At 46.0% G+C, this 20756-nt stretch overlaps 2 protein-coding genes across 2 annotated transcripts in view; one reads left to right on the top strand and one right to left on the bottom strand.

Annotated features, from left to right (window-relative positions):
• Positions 1-232: 232 nt before the first annotated feature.
• mtfr1l (mitochondrial fission regulator 1-like) lies at positions 233-8092 on the bottom strand. The gene is made up of 8 exons (XM_080538511.1): positions 7995-8092; positions 7343-7520; positions 7096-7203; positions 6838-6950; positions 6504-6718; positions 4377-4767; positions 1275-1423; positions 233-593 (listed from the first exon to the last, which is right to left on the bottom strand). Exons 2-7 carry the CDS (start codon positions 7355-7357, stop codon positions 1309-1311), a joined length of 957 nt encoding a protein of 318 aa, XP_080394637.1. The 5' UTR covers positions 7358-7520; positions 7995-8092; the 3' UTR covers positions 233-593; positions 1275-1308.
• A 2430-nt stretch (positions 8093-10522) lies between these two features.
• The window catches only part of LOC308173226 (oxidation resistance protein 1), a gene marked incomplete at both ends in the record, with an annotated part of 17124 nt that continues 6890 nt past the window's right edge, over positions 10523-20756 (top strand). The window contains 5 exons of the mRNA XM_080548224.1: positions 10523-10587; positions 11306-11499; positions 15387-15589; positions 15992-16177; positions 18582-18713. Of these exons, the coding sequence (XP_080404350.1) occupies positions 10523-10587; positions 11306-11499; positions 15387-15589; positions 15992-16177; positions 18582-18713 (780 nt within the window). The remainder of the gene's footprint in view (positions 10588-11305; positions 11500-15386; positions 15590-15991; positions 16178-18581; positions 18714-20756) is intronic.

The raw sequence follows: 20756 nt of genomic DNA, 5'->3' as shown, positions 1-20756 counted from the left end.
ACAGAGATGAAAAATAAAAAATAATCCCCAAAAATGTACTCTTCTGTTGAAAGTCTGTATGCTTGTTGTGTCCCTGAAACCCCAGGGACACCTTCTCTCATAGTACCATGATAGGCACAGCTTAGAGAGAGAGAGAGAGAGAGAGAGAGAGGGAGAGAGAGAGAGAGAGAGAGAGAGAGAGAGAGAGAGAGAGGAGGAGAGGGGGAGAGAGAGAGAGAGGGAGAGAGAGAGAAAGAAAGAGAAATCACTGGTAGGAGAGAGCCATCAATGCAGTCAAGTGAATCTGGAGGTGGAGTTGGTGTAGTGTGGCATGCACGCACACACAATGTTGAAGCTGTATCTCTACGATCCCGATGTTCTGTTATTGTGTGTGTGTGTGTGTGTGTGTGTGTGTGTGTGTGTATTGGGGAGTGTTGCTAGTTAATCAGTGATCCGGAGAGCTGTGTAGTTTACACACAGTCTTGAACTGGGGTTGAGGAGGGTTGTTTTCTGTCATACATCTGGTTCCTAACGGCTGTTGTTGTTGTTGTTGTTGCTACTGTGGATGAAGTGAGCTTGGGGTCTCCATGGGAACACGGTCCACAGGCACAAGCCTGGTGACAGAGGAGAAGAAGAAGAAGAAAACAATGACTGACTGATAATCCTCAGTGGAGCTCATTCAACACACTCCAGGAATATCAACTGGTAACTCCTGCCACTAACCCATTTCTTTAACTGATGCACTGCCACGGGTGAATTAAGTCACCCAAACTGTCAACATTGTAGAGCGCCACGGGTGACTTTATTCAAAAATGTATTCATGAATCATAAATGATGAGGCTTCATGTGGTAGTCAATCAAAGTATTGTTGCTGGGTAAAGAGCACATCTTGGCACCATATAAAACTTGGCAAACTCGGAACTTCCGTGTTCCAGAATTCTTTGGCAGTTGATGAACCATACATACGCTCCTTATGAATAAACAACACCCAACACTATCAAAAGAGGAACCCACCCCCTCCCCCCCCCCATCCCCATTAACATAATCATGCGTCTTTGGTCGAGGCTGACCAACTCAGACATGGGCCTGCTGTCCACCCCCTGCACCAACCTACGGACCTTTGGGGACAGAGCCTTCAGTGTGGCTGCACCTACCCTCTGGAACTCCCTCCCCATAGTGATCCGCAACTTCAACCAATAAATTCAAATTCCCCTTTAGAATTGTAAAGCATCCTTGGGTTTTTGAAAGGCCCTATAGAAATCAAAGGTATTATATTATTATTATTATTAACTCACATGGAGAGGTTGGGTGGGGAGGGTGGCGGTGGGGCTACTTGTGTTTCACAGCACTGTCTTCATCCTTCAGGGTAAACTTCTTCCTCAGGGCCTCGGAGATCAAGGAGGCGGAGTCCTCTTCCCTCAGGGAGGTACAGCCTCGGTTATACCTGCAGGGACAGGGGACAAAGTGGACTGCACTTACACAGCGCCTTATTCCAAAAAGCGCTTTACAACGGCCTCTCATTCACCCATTCACACACCAATGGCGGCAAGCCACCATGCAAGGCGCCGGCCTTGTCTTGCCCGTGGACACCTTGACACGTGGACAGGAGGAGCCAGGGATCGAACCGCCGACCTTGCGATCATTAGACGCCCTGCTCTACCTCCTGAGCCACAGCCGCCCCTGACAAAGCACTGTGAACACCGCACAACGGTCCAATGGCAGTGCTTTATTTACTGTGTTGCCACCGATGTTTCTAGGCTTCATCAGGGTTACACTGTACCTGCATTGAGACGTCAGACGACCTGCTGTCATAGGCAAAAGACAGATAAGACTTTAACAGGGCTTAAAGTGGGAAAAAATCCTGTGCCTGAAACTTTTTCTTGGGGAGGGGGGTCACAGTTTGAGATATTGGGAGAGCGGGTACAGAAGACAGCTTCTTGTCTCAATGTTTAAATGCATTAATACTATTTTATAGTCAATACAAAATATATGTCTCAATGTTAAAATGCACTAATACTTTAAATGAATGTGCAACAATACTATGTGCAATATGACAACCCTTGTGTACATAAGGTTCAGATATAGGAAAAGTTAGGATATTTATAGCATAGCATAGAGTACAGCACAGTGTTTTATTGTATAGTATAGTAGTATAGTAGATAGTGTACATAGCCTTTATTTATGTAAACCAGCTCTTTTCCCTTTTTTATTTTACCCTTGGCCCTCGTGTTTTTAGTCTTTTTCCAAGCACCAGGGGAGCCCCCCCTCCTAAATGTCGTTGTATGGTACCTGTACTGTATTACAGTTTTTCTCAATTGCTAAAACACATTTCACAAAACTTTCCTCCATTTCCCCAAAACTCTAAACACAACACACTTTTCTAAAGCTACATAAGCAAAACCACACCTTCTCTCTTCAAAACTCAAACGCAAACCCTACCCCTAATCCTAACCCTAATCTTACTGTAACCCTAGCACCTAACCCTAACCCTAGTTTTTTTTTTGTATGATAGTCATGCATAAAAATAAATCTGCGCTCCCTGTTTAACGTTATATCTAACATTACATATTTTACATTACAGTAAGGCAGATTTTGCATGATAGTCATGCATTTTTAGATATCTATTTCCCCCGTTTAAATGGCATATGATGTCCGAAATTTTACTAAAGTTCAGCCGCGAAGTTGTTGCACTGTTGTCCTATCGAGTTTTACGTAAATAAAGGTTTGAAAAATGTTACCGTATTCCCACATGTACCATAACATGTACAATACTGTACTGTATCACAACTCAATGCAAACACTACAGAGGATCATTACACACAACAATACTCACTGAAAACAATGTTCAGGGTGTGATGTTTTTTATTTTATTTATGGAACTATACCACACACACACACACACCACAATCATTTGCAACAAGTGTCTTAAATTTTGAGTCGTTATGTTTAATGAATGAAGCCAGGTGTGTTCATTGTGTTAACATTTTGCTGACTGTGGCAAGCCTTTTGCATCACATGAGCTTTAATTTGAGAATTTGACATTTTGAGCAGAGTTTTTTGCAACTTGTGTTTTAGCAAGACAAAATGTGTTTAGATTTATGAGAAAAGGAGGATTGTGTTTTGTGAATTGTGTCTTCATGTGAAATGTGTTTATGGTTTTGGCAAATGGGAGCTAGTTTTATTAAATGTGTTTAGAGAACTGGTCATTTGGTTTAGAGAATTGGCTTTTGTGTTTTAGCAATTGGGAAAAACTGTAATGACAATAAAGACCATTCATTCATTCATAATACTGTTTTATACTTAATAAAAAATAATAATAAATAGATGTCTTTAAAAGGCCAAACTGATTGCATCACTTATTAAGCCACTATCACTATAACAATACAGAATAAAATATATACATGTCTTTAAAAGAACAAACTGATTACTTATTAAGCCACTATCACTTATATTCTCCTTCTTGGCACCACGTCCTCCTTCTAAGGCTTCCCGTCACTACTCAGGGTTTTTCCTGGCTCAAAATGAGGCGGAGGTGGTACCAGTGGTGTTTGACATCGGGGGGGACCCATGAAGCAGGGCTGTCTGGGGGTCCTTAAACGAGCATCAAACACTTTCTTGCATTCTGGTTAATTGATATGCACCAATTTGTGCCCTTTCGCCATCAATTTATGGTGGAAATGTCATTATATATGTAAAGGAAAAAACAATATTCAGGCACCAGATGGCCATTCAAAATATAATGTAATATAATGCAATATAAGGCTCTCAGGCATTCTGTACTTTCAAATATGTATTCTCCTTGAGCAGTCAACATCAACTATCAGCTGTTTCGCTAGCAAACACGAAAGCTAAGTCATTTGTGAAACAGCGCCCCCGCCACCACGTCGGCGCAATGCCGCAATTGCAGTTTTTTTTTTTTTTTTTTAAATTCTCCCGCGCCGGAAATCCGGCACTGTGCCGGAGTACTTTAAGCCCTGCTTTAACCAACAGCTCTGACTGTTCTGTTCTGCCTGTATGTGCAGAGCTGAATGACAGACAAGTGTTAGCTGCCAACTAACTCACCCTGTCATCATGACTCCCTTCCCTGCTGACGTGTAAACACTGTGCACTAACGCACTAAGCAGAGGACATTCTCTGAATGAATGTCCTAACAGGTCCTTCAAACAGACAGACAATAGAAGGATATATAGATGGATATATAATAGATGGATAGAGATAGACAGAAGGAATATGGATAGATCGATAGATCAATAGACAGACAGACAGACAGATAGACAGACAGATAGACAGACAGATAGACAGACAGAGACAGACAGATAGACAGATAGACAGATAGACAGATAGACAGACAGATAGATAGATAGATAGACAGACAGATCATCTAAACGAGGCCTCACCTGTCCTTGCTCATCTTCATGCGGTTCATGTCCTTCAGGATGTCCATGACGTCGGCGAAGCTGGTGGACTTGGACAGAGACACCGTGTCCTCCTCCGCCTCCCGAAAGTCCATGCTGGGCCGGTCCAGGTCAAAGGTCGCGGAGGCCGTCATGGAGGCCGTCATGGAGGCCGTCATGGACACATTGGCCGGCAGGGGGTCCGGCACCAGCTCCGACACGATGGACACCGCGTCGTCTTCCTCCTCCTCCTCCTCGTCTTCCTCCGTGACGTCGCTGATGACGAAGGAGGCGGAGGCCGCGGGCTGGTAGGGCACCGTCTCGAAGGGCGCCATGGAGAAGCTCATGCTGGTGTCGTCAGGGGAAAGGAGGTCAGGCGTCAACGGGTTGGAGCCTGGAAAAGGACAAACAGAGCAGTGACGGGATTAGTCACAGGCACTTAAAACGTCCAGGTCCCCAAAACAGTGAGTACAGGTCTTAAAAACAGTGAGTACAGGTCTTCTACCTCTGGGGCAGTGTCTTAAAGTGACAGAGGTCAGCTCCTCTAATGCACTATGTTGTTATATATCCCTGCAGGCTTCAACAAGTCAAATCTAAGACTTTTTAAGACCCGTTTTAAAAGAATTAAAGACCTATTTCAAGGCCATACTGGTCAAAAATAAATAATAACTCTAAATAACTAAAAGAAGAAATTCCAGAATTACTTACAAAGTAAATGTATTCACGTTCAGCATAAGAACGAACACAACCGTAAATGCATTCATGTTCAACATAAGAATGAACAGAACAGTGAACAGAACAGTACATGCAAACATGCCCTCTCCACTACAGGCAGGTTTTCAGTCTAGCGGTGGGCACAGAACGACAAAGGGAAGACTGTAGATTTGGTTACAGCACTGTAACCCTCCCTCCTTGCTAGTGCATTGAGGAACAATGTGTGGACGAAACCTGGAGTCTACATGGAGTCCACAGCTCCCCACGGCAACATGCTCAGCACCTCCATAGTGTTCTGCATGCTCTTGCTGGAGAAGTTCAAAGGATTTCCAGTTTACATAGCCCATCCATCAAGATGGACACCAGGCTCCTCAGTTCAAGTTGGTCCACACACTCCTGACAATTTTTTAAATTTAAAAATAACATTTTGCCATAGGATTGAACATGAAACAAGACCAAGCAGGCCTAGTTTTAACAATTAAATAAACATTTAATGATCAATAATCTATGGATTAGTTACTTTGACATAATATTGCTAATGAAAAGAATCAATGAATGTGAGTGAGTAGTAAGTAATACTTGCTAAGTCATTCATTTCAAGTTGGTCCACACACTCCTGAGAAGTTATTCTGTTATTTATGCTATTATATCTAGTATTGTGTTGATAAGCAATGGAAATGAATAAATACATTTATAGAATAGGCTAACATTCCTAGTTTCACAATTTTCTTGCACACGGTGCAGCGGTGCTTTTCTCCAGCCAGATAGTGTGGAACTTACGGTACACTTCCCCATAGTTCCCCACAAAGGTACAGAAGTTGAGATTTTAAGACTTGTTCCCAAGACTTGTACGTCCTTTACGTCACGCCTAAATTCTGATTATCAAATTTAAGACCCTGCAGGAACCCTGTATATTACAGTTTCTGTCTGACCCCAAAGCCAGTCTCAAGAAAAGCAGGCTCTATGACAGCGACAACAATTGCATGGAGTATGACTTTACCATGAGAAGCACTGATCCCATAATACATATGAAACTCCAACCTCAACAAGATGAAGCCACATGTTGGCAGAAATACACACAAACACCTGCACTCCAGGTGGATCGTTACAGGCTGATCCTGTTAAACAAAACAGCAAAGCTACACAGCCACGGACACATTAAAAGAAACACTTCAAACACAAGCTATCCCATGACCATCCCCAACTATGAGAAAAGCAACATACAATACACACAATCTAGCCATTAGCTTAGCAAAGCGAGCAAAGAAAGAGACTGTTCTAGAGTTCATTTACTCAACAATAGAGTTTATTTATTTGGGGGTTTTTTCCACTAAGAATGAAACAAGAATTTCCCGATCAAGAATCACAACCGTCATGGCCAGGGGTTGTCCGGTGGTCTAGCACCATAGTTCTTACCAGACTCTTTGGATACGATCTTGGCGATCTGGGCGCGGAGCCGGCTCAGCTCGTCCTGCAGGGCTGTGGTGCTCTTCATGGCCGTCATGCCGGGCTTCTTCAGGCCCTCCACCTTCTTGCTGCCCTCGCGGCGAAAGTTGGGCACGGAGGAGTTCCTGTGGAGCACCAACAGGGGGGTGGGCCTCCACTCGTGTCTGAAGGGACGTGAGTCACTCCTGGGTGGGGGGGGTGTATGTACAATAAATTATTGAGTGAGGAGTTAGAATAACCTGACAAGCCGACTATGTCAACAACAACACAACAACCGCATTGTTTAGCTTCCGCACTCCCTCACCGCACTCTGGCGTACGTCTCCTCCTCGTCTCCTGCAGCGATCCAGGCGATGTCAGCCAGGGTGGGAACCATGGGACCATCCATGGGTCGCAGGGCAGGGATGCCGGGGAGCTCCTGGGGAAACAAGACCATCCAATCCAGCATGTTTTTGGTTATCTGTTAGGTTAGCTAGTCTTTTTTGTATCATCTCAGCCCTGTGCTTGGGACAGACAATGTGCCCATCCCAGCTGTTGGGAGTCGTCGGGGTGATTGTATTTACCTGGAAACATGCCCGGGGGGGCGGTTTGAGGGGCAGGGTGGAGCCTATCCTTCTCACCACACTGCGCGTGGACCCATGAGGCTTGTTCTGCCAAATAGGAATAACCTCCTGAATAACATTTAAGAGACGTGTGCTGCTGTTAGTCTCCAAAACACTACCACACCCGCCACCGCACTGCTGTTAGTGCAGAAAGCCATGCCTTTTAAAAATCTTTTTAATGGCGAAGCGGACATGGTAGATAACTTACGGATGCGGTTTCCATGGTGAAGGGTCTGGCTCTTACGCTATTCAGGGGTCAGGGGGGGCACACCTAACGGTGCTGGTTGGAGCTGGGGGGGATGTGTGTTTAGTAAACAAAAGACATGTCGCCAGTCCGTACAGTGACGTCCTCTTCAGTTGATACTGACAGTGAAGTCTTTAAACATCTGCAGGGAATAGAGACACAATATGTAAAGTGAACACACGGGTAGGAGGAGGATGTATACAGTAACAGCATCGCATGTCACACACACACAACTAGCTGCATCGGAATATTTCAATGTATGAAAACAACTTGTCATCTGATCATACGAACCGATTTCTGGTTAAATGTGACCAGCCAGCCAACGTCAGCACAGAGTATCAGCCATGCAATGTACGATCACTTGAATCTAGTGACTTGCTAAATGAGTCCTGTTCACATTCGCCAGTCACAGCTGTCAGTAATGTGCAACACTTGTTAAACAGCTACCGAGCTGGCTGACAATGCTAGCTAGCTAGCTAACGACGCTAGTAGCCGGCTATGCTAACAGAGGCTTTCATCGGTCCTTTAATTGACCCTCAGGCGTATTTGTGTTATTATGCTGTGTATCGCGGTTAACTTCACATAATCAAATGAGTGACGTTTGTGTGCAACTTACACTTGTCAATGCAATAACTCGAAGATGTCAACAGTCAGTTTCTTTCCGATAAACACGCTCTCCTTCTCTCGCCTTTCACAAGATGTTATCGTTTCGCTACTAGGCCAGGGGAAAAAACACTCTCCACATCCTGACCGTCTGATTGGTCTGAACTCTACACATGCTTGTTCTCAAGCCAATGGGGTTCGAGCATCAACAACCCCGTCTACAGCGCCCTCTAGTGGTAGGAGGAAATAGTGCAATTATGGGCAGAAACTACACGACAATCCACATTCCACATTTTTGTTTACTTGTCTAGCACCTGATCAGCCTGAGGAGGATGAGTCCCCCTGGAGTTTGGTTCCTCTCAAGGTTTCTTTCTCTAGGCTAAGGGAGTTTTTTCCTTGCCACTGTGGCCGATATTTTTCTCCTTGGCTTACTTTCCTTGGCTTACTTTGGGGGGGTCTGTGGTTTGGTGATAGTTCAGATTGTTTGTATTGTATTTATTGTGTATTATTGTTTAGTATTGATAACCATTGCCCTGGCTCTGTACATGTCATACTGCATATATCTCACTGTACATATCTCGCGCTTGTCTGTACATATCTCACTGACTGTACATATATCTGTCCACACTGTTATGGCTTTTGCACTATGCACTATGCACTACTATGCACTGTCTGGCTAGACGCCGAATGTGTTTCCTTGTCTCTGTACGTGTACTCTGCCAATGATAATTCAATTGAATCTGAATCGGAATCTGATTTGGCCAAAACACAGAGCCAAATACACAGTTCCCTGTGTTTAATAACACAACACTTCCGTGTCGCCATCAATGGCATTTGAATAAGGAGGATAATAATACATCAAAAAGGTAGCATGAAAGTATTGATGGTTTACCACTACTACGGCCATCCGCGATGATTCTGCAGATTTTGGTAGAGAATGGAATAGAATCACGGATGAGCCCTTTAAGGGAGGATGGAAACGGGCGGAGCGTATGGACTGAACTTGTCTCGTCTGCGGGGATATCACAGACATGATCACAGCACCGCAATATGAAACAGTCCGTTTCCACTCCGCTGTCACCGATCACCATTCCGGGGCAATCACTGAGACAGGTCAGTCTCTAAACGATTTAGGCATGCTACCCATGTCTGGGTAGAACTAGAATGTCCTTCACCTGGGTGTTACTGCTGCATTAGTCTCCAAATATGTATGATGGGGAGTGGGGACGTGTGTGTGTCTGTGTCTGTCTGTCTGTAGTAACCAAGCAATAGGCTACTTACTTTCACGATCAAAATATTTAAAGCAGAAGGCTTTGCTCTCTTTTTCACGATTGCACGATGATCCACTCTTTTATTGGGGAGCTTTAGTAGAGGAAGTCTGTGAGATGGGGCGCATATCCTGTACAGATGATGATGGTGATAAGAGAGAGAGAGAGGGTATTTGCACATCACAGCAGTTTCAGAGATCACAACTCGTGGCCCCAAAGGAATTTGAGCTCCGTCTGACGGTGTGTTGAAAAAATGTGGCGGTTCCAGATGAGTTTGTTGTTTGTCAAGAAATCTTAATAATTTGGCTTCTGGCAACATCCTCGCTTTCCTGTGTTGACAGACACAGTAAAATAGGCCATAGTCATAGAAAAGACCACGGTCCTGTCATAGGTAGACCATCATTGCAGTGTCAGGCTTCAATCATTTCTAAAATGTGTATTGATTGACTGGCTGATTGAATTGGCTCCATTAACCTTGCCGCTCTCTAAGTGTGTACTAATGCTACACTCTCTCCTCCATCCTCTCCTCCACTCTCCTGCACCCTCTCCACCCTCTCCTCCATCCTCTCCACCACCCCCTCCACCATCCCCTCCTCCACCCTCTCCACCACCCTCTCCACCATCCCCTCCTCCACCCCCTCACCTCCACCCTCTCCTCCATCCTCTCCACCACCCCCTCCACCATCCCCTCCTCCACCCCCTCACCTCCACCCTCTCCACCCTCTCCTCCATCCCCTCCTCCACCCCCTCACCTCCATCTTCTCCTCCACCACCCTCTCCTCCACCCACTCCTCCACCCCCTCCACCACCCTCTCCACCACCCTCTCCTCCACCCTCTCCCCACTCTCCTCCCCTCTCCTTCACCCTCTCCACCACTCTCCACCACCCTCTCCTCCACCCTCTCCCCACTCTCCTCCCCTCTCCTTCACCCTCTCCACCACTCTCCACCACCCTCTCCTCCACCCTCTCCCCACTCTCCTCCCCTCTCCTTCACCCCCTCCTCCACCCACTCCACCATCCTCTCCTCCACCCACTCCACCATCCTCTCCTCCACCCCCTCCACCACCCACTCCTCCACCCTCTCCTGTGTAGGTAGGATTACAGCAGTCTACTAAGGATGGGGAGCAGAGGGCGGCGGAGGAGAGATGCCAGTTGCTCAGACGTCACCCTCGTCCCACCGTCGCTGTCCACCAGTGATTCAAACAAGTTCACTGTCACGGTCTGAGTAGTCAAACAGGTTCAGAAGGAGAGTTCACAGCCTCCTCTGTGAACCATGGAACACAAACTTCAGCAGAGGGACAAAAACAGGAGCGGCTACTTTGGCAGCGTGAAGACGAGGTCAGGCTGGTGATTAAACAGATGAATTGGCTAAAAGAACAGGGGGGGAAAGTTCTGCTCAGACATGTAGCTTTATTTTTATAACACCCTGTTTGTTTGTGTTTGTTTGTGTGTTTGTGTGTGTGTGTGTGTGTGTGTGTGTGTGTGTGTGTGTGTGTGTGGCTGTGTGGCTGTTTCTCAACTGTGTGAGTGTGTGTGTGTGCATGTGTGCATGTGTGCTTGCCCGTTGTGGTGATGAAATGGTCTAATGTGTTGGATAACTCTAAGATTAGATTGACCTCTTCTTTGAATGAAGGACCACACAAACAGTCTGGATGAGTGGGTTATGTGGTGGAGGGGAGAGCAGGTGCTTGGCAGGAACAGCCTGTGTTTCTAACTGAACTCCCTTTCTCCTGCATGAATAACCAATTCCACTGCTAATATGGCTCAGTCCCCTTAATATGCAAGACAAATTCGAGAGAAGCAGTCCACTGATTCGCTCAAATTAGTTATTGACTGAGAAAGATTGAGACCCACCACTGTGTGTGTGTGTGTGTGTGTGTGTGTGTGTTCATGTGTGCATGTTAGTGTGTGTGTTAGTGTGTGTGTGTTAGTGTGTGTGCATGTGTGTGGTGTGTCCCAGTGGTTCAGATAACAAGACTGCCAAAGGAAATGTCTGTTCTGAAGTGAGGAACAATAAAGCTCTATACTCCTTGTATCCCCTCTGTCTCCCCGTCAGGCTGGGGTCCAAGCTGCCCGCCGGTGCCACCCAGACCCCAGGCTTCATCTCCGGCCCCTGGGAGACCCAGCCTCAGGTCCGGCCGACCAGGGAGGCCAGCAGGGGGACCATCCAGGGCCACGGTGCTGTAGGCCGACCCCTCGACCACGTCCCCCACATCCGGAACCCCCGACTGAGGCAATACTACCTCCAAGGTGCCCTTCCTCTTCTATGGCTGTGTCTCTCAACATGGTACCCTGTGGTATCAAGGACACACCGCTGTTTAATTCGCAGAGGCATGCGAGCAGCAGCAGAATTTCCATTACATTTCCATACTGATAGGAGTACGGGAACATAAACATTTGCATCCCTTTACGGTGTATTTTATTACCAATAAAATTAGCCATTTTATTACTGAGTTAATGAATTCTCATTTAGACGTGGGATAGATGTGTGTGGAAGTACAGCAGAGGAGGGAGGGGAGGGGAGGGGAGGAGACACCGGGGGAACTTGTCAACAAGACACATGAATCCTCTTTCACACAGTCACAGGCACACTCACACTCACACAAAGGCACATGACATGATCACATAACACTTCCTCATTCCACAGCAGTGGCTCTGACAGGCAGTCTCTGGTAGGTGGAGTGGCCTGTTTTGGGGGCTTTGTATTCGTTGTGTTATCAGTGTATCATGTCTATGAAGTTAATCATGATGTTACGTCTGGAATCATGATACTAATCAATGATATGATCATACAAAGTAATATCCAGTTCAGATGTAGTTGTGTAAGACAAGAGATCTGTGTGAGAGAATGAGGTGAGAGTCACTTCATGAAACATTTGTTTCAAAAAGTAATCACAGGGTTTATCTGAAATCAGCTATTGATGCAACAGGATTATAATTCTGAAATAACCATGCACGGCAGACAGCCTTTCTACCGGGGAGGGTTGTGTGAGAATGCTCAATTACTGGTTACCTATTTCACATCCCGTAGGTTAATTATGCCTCTCTGTCAGTCCTATGAATTGCCATGTGTACAGGGGTTGACACAGCGCATATAGAAAAAGCCGGAATCAACATATGTTTGACAGACGTTTTCGGTAAAGGAGGCAACAAACAGAGAGTCTCTGCAGAACTGTGTGTTCTTTCTATGTTCAGGATGTCAGGGCTTGTTTGGTTACGGGTGAAGTGCAAATATGCACACATGCATGTACAGTAATATGCACACATGCATGTACAGTCATATGCACACATGCATGTACAGTCATATGCACACATGCATGTACAGTAATATGCACACATGCATGTGCAGTACTCACAATCAACTCCACAGGTCTGTGCTGATCGATGTTGACTTGAAAGTAAAACCATTTCACCCTCAGTGGGTCAAAATGTCAAAGGTCAAGGGTAGGTCCCTGAGAGAGTAGGTCAGTTAGTTTCCTGACATATGACCTTTAGCCTGTTCCAAAAGATGGAGCATTTCTTTGTTATTGTGTGGGCTGGGACAGTGGTGCCATCTCACACTGGAGACAGGAGGAAATTCAAAACGTCAGTACCCTAATAATAAAACAAACAATCACAATGTATTTCATGTGCCTTAAGAACAGACGAGCTATATTTCCGCATTGACCTTTCAGATGGATCCACACAGGGCCAGCTGGAGAGGGAGGGTAGCAGAATGGGGGAGGGTGGGGGGGAGGGGGGGGTTATTTTGCATGAAGAAATTGAAGCACCATAAACAAGTTGCAGGTCAGGGGCATAGAGAGAGAGAGAGAGAGGGAGAGAGGGCGAGAGGGAGGGAGTAGAAAAACAGATCTTCAACACCTATTTTTGTACTTCCTGACTTCCTAGAGGCTTCTTGGGAACCAGACGGCAGCAGAATGAAGCAGAGGGAAGAGGATGAACCGTCAGGAGACAGAACCCACGGCGTGGTGAGTCACATCCCCTTCTTTATGGTGGTTGTGTTATTTGTGTATTAATTATGATGTATTCCCCTTGGGGAAACTTCTGCCTCTAGCCTCACTCAATGATCCAAAGCTAAGATGTGGCAGCCAGTGCAGCACAACAATAGGGTGTTATTACATATCGTTAGCCTCATAGCATAATTGCCTAAGTCATGCTTCACTTGTGGTCAGCCGAGCCATCTTTGTATGTAGTGTCAAAAATGTGAAAGAGATGACTTGGGCAGATAGTGATTTTGGAATGTAACAGGCATTCAAGGCTGATGGCATAAGCAATAATGCACCGTGAATCAGCAGTGTTAGGAGAGTAGAGTTAGGCAGATATCTCAATTTGGCCAAAATATTACTTGGCAATTATGCTATGAGGCTAACAATATGGAGGAATTTCACCCTTGTGAAATAGCGTTACCAAAAGCGTTTTAGTCAAGCAACAATTTTATTGTCCAAGCAAAATAGTATCATACAGTACCCAATGCATACTGGGTAAAGAAACACCACACAGTACCAACTCAGAGACACATTTTATACAAGAGGCCCCAAAGGTGTGTTGACCTGAAAGTGGTGGAAGTGGTTAATAGCGTTTCTGTCCACCAATCACGTGGCAGAAAGCAGTTTCAGGGGTGTCTCTGAGATCCCTTATTTGTTGTTCCCATGGTGACTAGAGCAGACAGACAGACCTGATTGATAGCACTGCCATTGATCACATTAATACACATGGGGCAGACATGATAGAAGGTCATTTCGTTGTAAAATGTTAGTAAAATTGTTTTATGAGCTTATTATCTTTATTACATTGGGGCGGCTGTGGCGCAGGAGGTAGAGTCGCCGTCTAATGATCACATGGTTGGCAGATCAGTGGTTCGAGCCCCGGCTGGCCACATGTCAAAGTGTCCTTGGGCAAGACACTGAACCCCAAAATTGCTCCCAGTGAGCGGGCCTGCGCCTTGCATGGCAGCTTGCCGCCATTGGTGTGTGAATGTGTGTGTGAATGGGTGAATGAGAGGCCATTGTAAAGTACTTTGGAGCAGATTTGGAGCAGCAAAAAAGGAGCTATATACAGTAAGTGCAGTCCATTTACCATTTACATTCTGTTGTTGCTGTTGTTGATGTTGAGAGCTGCTCCGCCCAAGGCAATTGGTTGCGTTGTGGTTTGGTGTTCCACGTAATAAACAAACGTTTATTATTAACAAAATAAACAAAACCTAAACCTGAACTGCTGCAGACATGAATCAGATTAGAAGCTGCTGCACCTACACATGATACCCGACACAGTACTGTACCATCAATTGCATAATATCTGGTGGTTTCTGACGAGGAGTGTACAAGGGTCACTGATGAGCTGTAGGTTTATGTAACGTATGTCAGAGAAGCAGCATTCGGTTGGCTACAGTTCAGCTGGTGTTTAGACCTCTGTTTCAATGGGGATACAAAATGTGTTTCAGAAGCTCTACTGCAGTTATAACAGGGGTGCTGTCTATCCAAAGGTACTGTTTTTATTGACAGTTATTTTAGCGTTGTTGTTATGAATAATTTGTGTTGATTGCGTGGGGTTATAGATTAGGAAATGCCTGTGTTTGTATTTGTAAGAGCATACTAACTGTTTTTATTGGGTTTCAGCACCAAATATGTAACTCATATCAGATTTTGGTTACTGTTGAGTTGAACAGGGGCATGGACTTGATTTTGTTTAATAGCTGTCAATCTGTCGATCCATTCCATCGCTATCAATGGGTGAATCCGATCCTTCTAGCATAGCTATCTGGAGAGTGTCTACGTATGTCCATGAAGAGCCTTTGTATTTTTTTCTTATTATCAGAACAAACACACACACACACACACACACACACAGACACACACGCCTATAGCCCTGCAGTCTCTCTAACGACAGCAGCCAACCTTATTTAGGTCACTGATCCCCTCTGTCAACATAATAGAGCTTTTGTCCAACGCTCTACCGTTCTCCCTGAACCGTGTTCTCCCTTATTTCCCCAGGGAAACAACAACAACAACAACAACAGCAACTTAAACCTTGTGTGTGATGATTGTTTGATATGCTGATACCAGTGAATCAACAGAAATGATGATGTTGACTGTGCAGAGCCTTATTCATTAGCAAGGTTCGTCAGACATGACCAATCCATGTAGCGCTTATGCCGATTGATCGGGGGCTCTGTCTCTCCACCGTTCAGACGCCCCCTGGAGACACTGTGTTCAGCATCACCTCCCAGTTCCACAGCGCCAGCTCGGCCACAGACAGGACCAAGCAGAACAGGCTCCTCTCCACCTCCTCCACCTCTTCCTCCTCCTGCTCTTCCTCCTCCACCACCCTCATCCCCAGGCAGGTGAGCGACCGTCAGACGCTGCATATTTTCTCACGAGTCGGCATGAGACATCAGACTATTTATCATGATTTTATTTGGTTAGGTAGCTAACAGGAACATGTTGTTGTGGCATAGATTTATTCCTTTACTGGCATAGATTTGAAATGCAAAGTGACACAGGTCTGTTGTTGTGTTACCACCACGCCTCCCAACACAGACCTATCACAGACCTATTTTGCATGCATTACTCCCCTCTTCAACAACTCTCTCACACGCAGAGATAAAACCACCAGATGAGGGGTTCACAGTCCGTCGTTTAGAGGAAACGGAGGGGGGGTCTGCGGTATTTACAGGTGTTCAGGTGCGTTTGCTGTTCTGGTTCTGTGTGTTTTGACGATGTTTCTCCGGGCCTCCATTTTGAAGCACCTCCGTGTTCCAAAGAGCAAGGCCTCCGCCCGAGATCTGTCTTCCTCGGCAACGCACCCTGATCCCGACCCCAACCCCAACCCAAGGCTGGAGCCAGAGCTGGAAACTGATCTGGGCCCTGCTCCGGTCCCTTCTGCCAGCCCTAACTCTCCTTCGCCGGATGCAGAGTACGACAAACTGCTGGTAAGGGCCTTTAACTCTTTAACTGGTGGTCCTCTGTGGCTCAGTTGGTAGAGCACGGCGCTAACAACGCTTAGGTTGTGGGTTTGATTCCCGCTGGGACCATATATACTGAAAAGGTCTCTATAATGAAAACTCACTGCAATGTAATCGAATGTTGTCCTGCGACAATATCGCACGCCGTGTGCATTGACGTGCGATGCGATATTGTCGCAGGACAACATTCGATTCTCCATTCACACCCACTCACTTCGGTGGTGTGAATGGAGAATCGAATGTTGCCGTGCGCGCCGTGTGCATTGGGCTTTATAGTCCGGAAAATACGGTATATTATAACTGCCAAAGAGTTCCTTAGTTCTAAGGGTTCCTTAGAGTGCCAAGTGTTTTATGTGGTATTTGCATAGCAACAATACTTAGATTTTTTTTTTAAATAATGAAGCATCATAATCTATGCATTTTCGGGTCACCCACGGCACTCTAGAATGTTGACCATTTGGCCGACTTTATTCACTCTCGGGCACTAAATTAGTTCATTTGTTTCCAACATTGCTCAACCCCCCCTCCCCAACGGTTCAGAAGAGGAAGTCTATGTGACATTGCTTTATGGCTTTATCAGCCTTATCAGCCTTATCAGTGACATGCCTTGGTGCTTTTGGGGAAGCAGGATTGACGGTGTTCACCAGCAGAGGTGGAAGTAGCTTTAACAGAGTCAGATGGCTCAATAGGGAGAGAGCCAACGCTTGTCTGGAAAAACCCTTAGCTCCCTAATGGATCCCATCGATTTGATCTAATGCATCCCGTTGTTTCTTGGAAGGCTGTTCTCTTGGAAGAGAACTCTCGATGGCAGGTTCTCTTGAACTCCGCTGAGTCAGCTCTGCGTGTACATCTGTTTTAGAGGACTGTTTTCGAGGACTGTTTTCGAGGACTGTATTAGAGGACTGTATTAGAGGACTGTATTACCCCAGCTTCTACCCCAGGGCCGTCCAGGCCCTGAACACAGCAAAGACCTAGGTTCTGGGCCCTGGACAGTCTGGACGGATTGATGGCAGCTGCTGGACTGAAAAAATCAGGTGTAGTGCTGAGGCACAAATATGTACATTTCAAGCCTGCAAACTGCGACACATTAAATAAATGTGCAATAACACTATGTGCAATATGACAACCCTAGTCGTCTATCTGTACAGTATAGTATAGTGGATAGTGTACATAGCCTTTATTTATGTAAACCAGCTCCTTCCCTTCTTGTGTTTTTTTAAAGTGTTTTTTTAAAAGTTTTTTTTCTTTCCTAGCACCAGGGGAGCCACCCCTCCTAAATTTCGTTGTTTGGTACCTGTACTGTAGCAATGACAATAAAGAAGACCATTCATTCATTCATTCATTCATTCATTCATATTAGAGGACTGTTTTAGAGGACTGTTTTAGAGGACTGTTTTAGAGGACTGTTTTAGAGGACTGTTTTAGAGGACTGTATTAGAGGACTGTATTAGAGGACTGTATTAGAGGACTGTATTAGAGGACTGTATTAGAGGACTGTATTAGAGGACTGTTTTCGAGGACTGTTTTCGAGGGGATGCTTAGGCGTACTCTGCTTTAAGCACTGTGGAGAGAGTCATGGGGATACATGCAGTGGCTGTTTCTCTCTGTGTTGGGGATCTGTGCAGAAAGGGTTGATGTCTGTGTGCAACATTTCAAACATGTCAGCAGGGGAGGCTGGTGGAGGTAGAAATCGGAGGACGGGCTCATTGTAATGCATGGAATGGAATATGGAATGGCATCAAACACACCTGATGTTGCATAATGGCCAACGCGTGTTTGATACCGTTCCTTATTCCATACCATGCATTACAATGAGCCCCTCCTCCGATTTCTACCTCAAGCAGCCTCCCCTCAATGTCAGGTATAGATTCTCTACTGTGCATTGCAACGCAATACTACTATACGTCATATACGTGTCCCCTAAGATACATTCCTCTCTGAAAATTCACTAACATTGTCCACAACTCCTTAACCCGGATAACTGTATATTTTCTACACAGTTACATCTAACATTATGGGGCGGCTGTGGCGCAGGAGATAGAGTCGCAGCCTAATGATCACAAGGTTGGCAGATCGTCGGTTCGAACCCCGGCTGGCCAGATGTCGAAGTGTCCTTGGGCAAGACACTGAACCCCAAAATTGCTCCCAGTGAGCGGGCCGGCGCCTTGCATGGCAGCTTGCCGCCATTGGTGTGTGAATGTGTGTGTGTGAATGGGTGAACGAGAGGCCGTTGTAAAGTGCTTTGGAGCAGCTTTGGAGCTGGAAAAAAAGGCGCTATATAAGTGCAGTCCATTTACCATTTACCATCTATGTATGCATGTGTGTCGCCCCTCCTGAGCCTGATTTCAGATTTTTGTTTTGATCTCCACAGGATGTGGAGGCGGTGCCTATGCCTGACGGACAGCTGTGCCTATTGGCCCTCCCGCCAGAGTGTTCCCAGGGGGAGGGGCCAGAGGCTCTGCCGTACCTCAAACTGTTCTGCCGTTACATCACCGACCGCAAGGTGAGTACAGAGAGAGAGATGACGTCTGAGCTGTTGTTCTTAGATCGTTTGTGAACCTTGACAGAGAAGGTAGGGTCCTCTAGGAGAGAGAGAGGGTAGGGTCCTCTAGGAGAGAGAGGGTACGGTCCTCTGGGAGGGAGAGGGTAGGGTCCTCTAGGAGAGAGAGAGGGTAGGGTCCTCTAGGAGAGAGAGAGGGTAGGGTCCTCTAGGAGAGAGAGGGTACGGTCCTCTGGGAGGGAGAGGGTAGGGTCCTCTAGGAAAGAGAGGGTAGGGTCCTCTAGGAGAGAGAGAGGTTAGGGTCCTCTAGGAGAGAGAGAGGGTAGGGTTCTCTAAGAGAGAGAGGGTAGGGTCCTCTAAGAGAGAGAGGGTAGGGTCCTCTAGGAGAGAGAGGGTAGGGTCCTCTGGGAGAGAGAGAGAGGGTAGGGTCCTCTGGGAGAGAGAGAGAGGGTAGGGTCCTCTGGGAGAGAGAGAGAGGGTAGGGTCCTCTGGGAGAGAGAGGGTGGGGTCCTCTAGGAGAGAGAGGGTAGGGTCCTCTGGGAGAGAGAGGGTGGGGTCCTCTAGGAGAGAGAGGGTAGGTTCCTCTAGGAGAGAGAGGGTAGGGTCCTCTAGGAGAGAGGGGGTAGGGTCCTCTAGGAGAGAGAGAGGGTAGGGTCCTCTAGGAGAGAGAGAGAGGGTAGGGTCCTCTAGGAGAGAGAGAGGGTAGGGTCCTCTAGGAGAGAGAGAGGGTAGGGTCCTCTCTAGAGAGAGGTTAGGGTCCTCTAGGAGAGAGAGGGTAGGGTCCTCTAGGAGAGAGAGAGGGTAGGGTCCTCTAGGAGAGAGGGTAGGGTCCTCAGGAGAGAGGGTAGGGTCCTCTAGGAGAGAGAGAGGGTAGGGTCCTCTAGGAGAGAGGGTAGGGTCCTCAGGAGAGAGGGTAGGGTCCTCTAGGAGAGAGGGTAGGGTCCTCTGGACATGTGGTTTGAGTAGTTGAAGATATTAAGGCGTGTTTCCGGTTAGACAAGCACAGAAAGACGGTCATCAGTTTAGGAGTTTATTCACAGTCCAGAGTGAGACAGTACTGTTGAGAACCCTAGCTGGTTCATTCATCCATAAACAGCATAGCAGTATTATCAAAGCCTATATGTACAGGATGTGTAATTTGTGTGTGTGTGGTCTGAAATAACAACACAAGAAGGGGTAATTAGACTATGCCCAGAGTAACCGTAAGCATGGAAAACAATAAGGGTCATTAGTAAACGTCTCTGAGGTAGAGGTAATTACAGTTTTATTACAGAATAAACAGAGGCACAATAATGGAGAATCTCATAAATGACGAATTACATATAGATGGTCCCTTAATATTACAGAGGGAAAGGCAATGTTCACTAATGCAGAATATAAGCAATAAAGAGCTATAGTTCACAACAGCTAGCAACAAAAATTTTATATTTCAAACGCCTGACAGGGATTCTCGCATCGCAGGCTCGTAAAGTCTAACTATAGCCGCGGAGAAATATGCCGGCTGTGAATAATGCTGACATAATAATGACTGTGAACACAAGGAAACATATTACTCACATTGTGGCATTTAGATAATGTCAGAGAGGGATCTGAAACTCACGTCTCACAAGTTCTAGAACAGTCCTATTCCTACTGTTATCCCTGATATCAACATTCTATAGAGCTCAGTGTTCTAGAACAGTCCTATTCCTACTGTTATCCCTGATATTAACATTCTAAAGGCTCAGTTGGTTACAGCATGGTGCATTGATGCTGGCAACAAGTTAGTGAGATCATATAATATACTGACCTTCATATACTGAATATCACTTGGCTTTGGATAAAAGCATGTTATTGCTACTATATACTGTATTATTATTAGCTATAGACCAGTGGAGGTACAAATCAGATGGGCTCATTGTAATGCACAGAATGGAATTAGAAACTTTTGATACCATACCTCCTTCCGTTTCCTGCATTACAATGAGCCCATCCTCTGATTTCTGCCTCCCCAGCCAGAGAGGCTATGGCCCTAATATATCTGAGATCTCCTGAGGTGGTGACCTG

This window comes from Nansenia antarctica (assembly GCF_963989245.1).
Source record: "Nansenia antarctica genome assembly, chromosome: 1".
Classification (NCBI taxonomy): domain Eukaryota; kingdom Metazoa; phylum Chordata; class Actinopteri; order Argentiniformes; family Microstomatidae; genus Nansenia; species Nansenia antarctica.
Note: the sequence above shows the minus strand (reverse complement) of the source record. Positions and strands in the feature narration are given on the sequence as shown.